Source organism: Vigna umbellata, chromosome 1, assembly GCF_029865625.1.
Source record: "Vigna umbellata cultivar VRB3 chromosome 1, Vumbellata_1.0, whole genome shotgun sequence".
NCBI lineage: Eukaryota > Viridiplantae > Streptophyta > Magnoliopsida > Fabales > Fabaceae > Vigna > Vigna umbellata.
In genome coordinates, this window is record NC_142165.1 from 10,060,799 (window position 1) to 10,066,798 (window position 6,000).

Consider the following 6,000-nt stretch of genomic DNA (forward strand, 5'->3'; position numbering starts at 1 on the left):
TAAGGTAACGGGCGATTTTCTTGGCTTCGCCCGGACCTACCATCGCCGCCCCTCGTCCTGGCGGGTCATGATCTCCCTGATTTCTGCACGCCATCCTGCCCTCCATCGGATACCGCCGAGCATTCTACCGAAGGCTGAAGTAGAACCTGCCGCACGACAGTAGTCAACTGTCCCTTTTCCTTTCCCGAACTGAGTTTAGACAGTATGTCCGCCCTCGTGTTTGTTCTCTGGGATGTGTATGTCAACTTTATCGAACGCCCTTGCGAGTTCCGCCGCTCGTTGGTAGTATCGTAAAAGGCGCTCCTCTCTGACTTGGAAGTTGCCGTTCATTTGGCCTACCACCAACTCAGAGTCCGTCCGGCAGGTTATCCTCCGCGCCCCCATGTCTTTTGCCAACTCGAGGCCGGCTATCAGGGCCTCATACTCGGCCTGGTTGTTGGATACTTTGAATTTGAATATCAAGGAATGCTCCAGTAAGAATCCGTTGGGGCCTTCAAGAACGATGCCGGCCCCGCTTATCGAACGCCCGGACGCTCCGTCCACGTACAGTTCCAGTCTTCTAGGCCGGATGGGGGTAATTCGGCCGCGAAATCTGCCAAATGTTGGCCTTTAACCGATCCTTGGTTCATAGCGCAAGCCGAACTCTGAGAGCTCTACTGCCCATGCCACCATCCGTCCGGCTAGGTCCGGCTTTCTGAGGATTTTGGAGATTGGGAAGTCCGTCCGGACTATCACTTGATAACTTTGAAAGTAAGGGCGAAGCCTTCGGGATGCGTGCAATAAAGCCAAGGCCACCTTCTCTACCCGCTGATACCGGGTTTCTGCATCTAGGAGCGTTCGACTCACGAAGTAATTAATCTCGCTTGAGGCCGCTCTTGCATCAATACGGCGCTGACGGCCGTTTCAGATACTCCCAAGAAGATATGCAAATCTCCACCCGGAACCGGGCGGTTCATGACCGGTGGGTTACTTAGGATGGCTTTGACGTCTTGGAATGCTCGCTCGCATTCGTCGTCCCATGACGGGCCGGCCCCTTTCTTCAGCTTACGCAGGACCGGCCTCATCCGCTCTGCTAGCTTGGGGATAAATCGGGACAAGGCAGTGAGGCGTCCGACCAGTCTCTGGACTTCCTTAAGGGTGGCCGGACTCTGCATTTCAGTACCGCGTCACACTTGTCTGGGTTAGCCTCAATCCCCCTTGATGTCACATAAAACCCAAGAACTTTCCGGCGGCTACCCCGAACGTACACTTTGCGGGGATTCAAGCGCATGCCGAATTTCCTTACTTGGCGAAAAACCTCCTCAAGGTCTTGGATGTGTCCCTCTCCATCTGCCGATCGGACCACCATGTCGTCCACATATACGTCCATGCACCGGCCTATCTGGTCCCGGAAGATTCGATCCATTAGGCGCTGGTATGTCGCCCCCGCATTCTTCAGACCGAACGGCATAACCTCATAGCAGAAGTTAGCCTTCTCTGTGATGAATGCTGTCTTCTCGATGTCTGGTCCGTACATGGGTATCTGATTATACCCGGAATATGCATCCAGGAAACTCAACAGCGGTGTCCGGAGGCGCCGTCCACCAGGGCGTCTATGCTGGGTAGGGGTGCGAATCCTTTGGGCAGGCCTTGTTCAGATCCGTGTAGTCGGTACACATGCGCCACTTCCCGCTAGCCTTCTTCACCATGACCACGTTAGCTAGCCATGTGGTGTAGGTGACAGCCCGGACGAATCCGGCTCTCTTCAACTTCTCTACCTCCTCTTCGACCGCCTTGCGCTTCTCCTCGCCCATTCTTCGCTTTTTCTGGGCTATAGGTCGTGCATTCTGGAAAAGCGAGAGCTTGTGGCACATCACCGCAGGATGAATGCCTGGCATATCCGCTGCCGTCCATGCAAAGAGATCACGGTTCCTCCACAAGAGCGCTCTCACTCCTTTTCCATTTCGAGGTTCAGCTCCCTGGCGATAAGAGTGGTTTGGGCAGGTTCCTTTCCTATCAGGATAGGTTGGGTTTCTCCCATAGGTTCCAGCCGGTCCTCGGTATTCGTCCTAGGATCAAGGTCGGCCATGGCCACCTCGAGCCGGCCGCCCGCCTTTTTACGGGACGGACGTGCAACTTCAACCCAGCTGCGTAACATTCTCGCGCCGTCTTCTGGTCCGCCCGGACTGTACAAATAGTTCCCTTCTCGGAGGGGTATTTCATTGTGAGGTGGGGGGTAGAGACGATTGCTCCAAAAGCGTTTAAGCACGGCCTTCCGAGCAGCACGTTATATGAGGTGCTCGCCTCTACCAGCAGATACCGGACCCTCTTCTCCTCGCTAGATCGTCCGGTCCCCAACCTCGTCCTCAACTCCACATATCCCCTTGTGTCAACTCTTTCTCCTGCAAACCCTACTATCTGCCCATCGTAGGGGACAATCAGATCTTCTGAGATATCCATTTGCAGGAAGGTCTTCCAGTAAAGGATGTTGACCGAACTTCCTTGGTCAACCAGGACTTTGCTTATCCCATACCGTGCTATCTCTGCCGTTATGACCATTGGGTCGTCCTGGTCGGGATCAGGGGCGTGAAAGTCCTCGTCCGAGAAGGTAATGGGCGGCATGGAGCGACGCGGCTTGTCAACCAGATGGACGGATTGGAGGGCCCGAACGTGGCGTTTACGGGCGGAAGAAGATGATCCTCCTCCCGCGAATCCTCCGGAAATGGTATTAATGTGTCCTCTCAAGGGGCGTTCCCGGCTGCGGCTTCGACTTCGGCTCGGGCGCCTTTCGGAGCGGGGTCGTTCCGCTCGGGGATTCCGCGGCTTATCCTTTCGGTAGGCCGGTCTCTGGGCGGACCGTTCGGTTGACTGCGACGGGCGCTCGTCTCGGACGTACTTCTTAAGTTTTCCCGCCCGGATGAGTTCTTCTATTTTGTCCTTGAGGGTCCGGCATTCTTCGGTGCTGTGACCCATGTTTTTGTGGTAGGAGCAATGTTTGCTCCGGTCAGCGCCCTTCAAAGTTGGGAGTCCCTCATGCTCCACTATCAGTTCTGCACTTAGGGCCTCTCGGAGAATTTTCTCCCTTGAGGCGTTCAAGGGCGTATATTGTTGGAAGCGAGGTCCTTTCTTCTGCTCCCGGGGCCTAAGGCCGAACGTTTTTCCCGTAGAATTGGCGGGCTTATTACCGTCCGTCCTCTCTCCCCTGGCTTCTTGATTTTCTTTTTTATAGGAGAGCTTCATCTCCTCCACCCTTATTTCATCAGCTGCTCTCCCTCAACTCCTCCATTGTTTTGGGTGCTCGCCTGCAGACACTATCTTTGAACGGCCCCGGCTTAAGAGCCGGCAGGATGTAGTGAAGGGCGAGCTCCGGCGTCAGGCTTTTCACTCGCCGGACGGTCTTCTGATACCTGTCCATGAACGTCCGCAAGGTCTCGTCCTTCTCCTGCTTGAGGGTCATTAATTCGAATACGGTCAGGTCTTGAGTGCTGCTGGCCGCAAATTGTTTGATGAAACTGCTGTTTCAACCCGGCGAAATTTTCTATCGAATTAGGGGGGAGGGTGTTGAACCACTCCAATGCCTCGTCCTCCAACGAGAGCGAGAATGCTCTGCACCAGATGGCGTCATTGCCTGTTCGGAACGCCATCGCGTTCGAGAACGTCTGGATATGGGAGGCAGGGTCCGTTGTTCCGTTATACATTTTGAATTGCGGAGCCATGAATTGCTCCGAAATTTGGACATCCATGATGTTCTGAGTGAACGGGAGTAACAAGGTGGACGACGGTTCCGACTTCACTATCAGTCGTCCGTCCTCGGCAGCGCTCTCCGCATGCACCGATTTGGCCTTGCTTCCTTCCGCCTCGGACCCGGTAGGCCTCCAGGTTTTATCATACTCGGTATCGGCGGGTGGACTGTCTTCCGCTCCCGTCTTTTCCTTACCCTTCCTTTGCTTTCCTTCATCTATCCGCCCGACCTCCTCGGCTATCCGGGCTTCGCAGTCGGCTTTTACGGCGGCCAATTCGTCCTCGTGACGCTGCTGCATCTCTTCCATTTTCTGCTGCAATGCGCGGATCATCTCCACCGGGTCGTCTGTGCCCTGGTTTCTTGTGGTCACCATTGAGTTTTTGAAATCACACGGCCCCACGGTGGGCGCCAAATGTTTCGGATGTGTAGGGCTGTGGGGTTCCAAGTCTTCCAAGTCCTCCCGTAGTATTGTCTCCTTGGCCGATCCTCTCCTGGCGCTCTGGCTCTCCTCTTGATCCGGAGGAGTGGAGACCTACAAAAGATTCTCCGATGCCAAAGTCAGTTTCAGAGCAGTGGCTATTTTTAGTAGTAGCAATAAATGAGCATTCAATGTAACCTGTCTACCACTCACCGTGGACCTGTATTTATAGTTTTCGCTATGGGCTTGGGATTAGTGAAAAGTTAATCACGGCCCAAAACGGCCCAATAGCTTCTAATTTCTACTTACCTTTAAACCAGGCTGCTTTTCCTTAAGTCATGTTGATTAGTGTTTTGGCGGGCGTGGACGTCCGCCCATGTGAAATGGGCGTCTGCCTCGCGCGCACGGAGATCCGCCCACGCGAGATCCGCCCATGTGGGATCTTTGGTCCGGCGTTCGGTTTTGCTGGTCGTGTCCGTGAAGATCCGTCCATGTGGGATCCGCCCGTGTGGGATCTTTGGTCCGGCGTCCGGATTTGCCGGCCGTGTCCGCGGAGATCCGTCAATGTGATATGGGCGTCCGCCTCGTCCGCGTGGAGATCCGCCCAATTAGTTTGTGCATCCGTACACATGGATCCTTCCGTACGGCGTCCGGCCCTTGCAGATACACAAGCCCCCCAAGTCCTAGTGCCCGTAGTGAACGTAGGACTTTGGGTCACTTAACAGGCAAGATTTGATGCAGTGGCTGTCGTGTCGAGCCGCTCTGTGATGGTAGAATTCCTTGTGAGTTCTTCAAAGTTTTTCTTATAAAGAGGTTCGACCCGATTGGTAGGTGTTCCTCCCTGCTACAGGAGGGTTAGGAGAGTTTATACCGGGTCTAGGTTCAATCTTTGGCCGGCTCTTCAACGCATGAGCCGCCGGCTTGCCTTATACGATTGCGTACAGGCATTGTCGTAAGTCACCGTGGCCTCCGGAGTGGACTCCGGTACATCTGGGTAGGCGATCATTGGGCAACCGGACGGTCCTTCCGTATGGCGCCCGGTATTTCGGGCGTCTTTCGCACGGCGCCTGGCGCTTCGGCGCCCTTCGTACGGCGCCTGGCACTTCGGCGCCCTTCGTACGGCGCCTGGCACTTCGGCGCCCTTGTACGGCGCCTGGCGCTTCGGCGCCCTTCGTACGGCGCCTGGCACTCTCTGGTACAGTAAGAGAGTAGGAAAAGAAATAATCTTTGATAACTTTTTACTTGTTCGAATGAATGATTTGGCTTTGGTCTCTGTTAATTTGTTCTGTTTCGACATTTATAAATACATGTAGGTATTTTTTTTAATATTGAAATTGTTCTTTAAAATATAAACTTAAATGAAAACAATTTAAATAAAAATTGCATCATGAAATATTAACACGAATATTATGGTATATTTTATTGTTATCCCTAATTATGTGATTTGATTCCAAGGAAAAGGGATTACGAAGTTAGTAGATAATGAAAAGGTAGATGTTTTATGCATTCAAGAAACAAAGTTATAAGATGATAGGATATCATGTTTGTCATTATGGACATTACCTACATTATTAAAGGATGTTTGAAGAAATAACGTGTTTTGAGAGTTATTATGAATATTTATTGGCCTATATGAAAAATTTGAATGTGTGAATACGTAACACTCCACAAATTTTAATGCTATAAAATCCGAATTTACTTTTAATCATAATTCATATAAAAAAAATAAAACTCATCCTTTATCAAACTTATTCAAACTTTACATATAACATAACTCACTCTATTTACATCATATTTATTATAATAGAATAAAATACATCATCCAAACAAAAATTCTTAAATTCTATTCCGTCATTTTCTT

At 51.8% G+C, this 6,000-nt stretch overlaps 1 protein-coding gene and 1 pseudogene across 1 annotated transcript; both read right to left on the reverse strand.

Annotated features, from left to right (window-relative positions):
* Window positions 1-195: 195 nt before the first annotated feature.
* LOC148204570 (uncharacterized) lies at window positions 196-1,064 on the reverse strand. The gene is made up of 2 exons (XM_088113768.1): window positions 847-1,064; window positions 196-592 (listed from the first exon to the last, which is right to left on the reverse strand). The coding sequence occupies exons 1-2, from the start codon at window positions 1,062-1,064 to the stop codon at window positions 196-198; spliced, it is 615 nt and encodes a 204-aa protein (XP_087969894.1).
* Window positions 1,065-1,592: 528 nt separating this feature from the next.
* LOC148204571 (uncharacterized) lies at window positions 1,593-5,145 on the reverse strand (annotated as a pseudogene).
* Between the last annotated feature and the right edge of the window lie 855 nt (window positions 5,146-6,000).

Bases quoted from the DNA above. Each gene is read 5' to 3' on its own strand.
- LOC148204570 (XM_088113768.1), bottom strand. From the start codon at position 1,064: ATGAGGCCGGTCCTGCGTAAGCTGAAGAAAGGGGCCGGCCCGTCATGG. The intron at 593-846 runs GTGAGTCGAACG...AACATTTGGCAG, and splicing joins CAAGCGAGATTAATTACTTC to ATTTCGCGGCCGAATTACCC.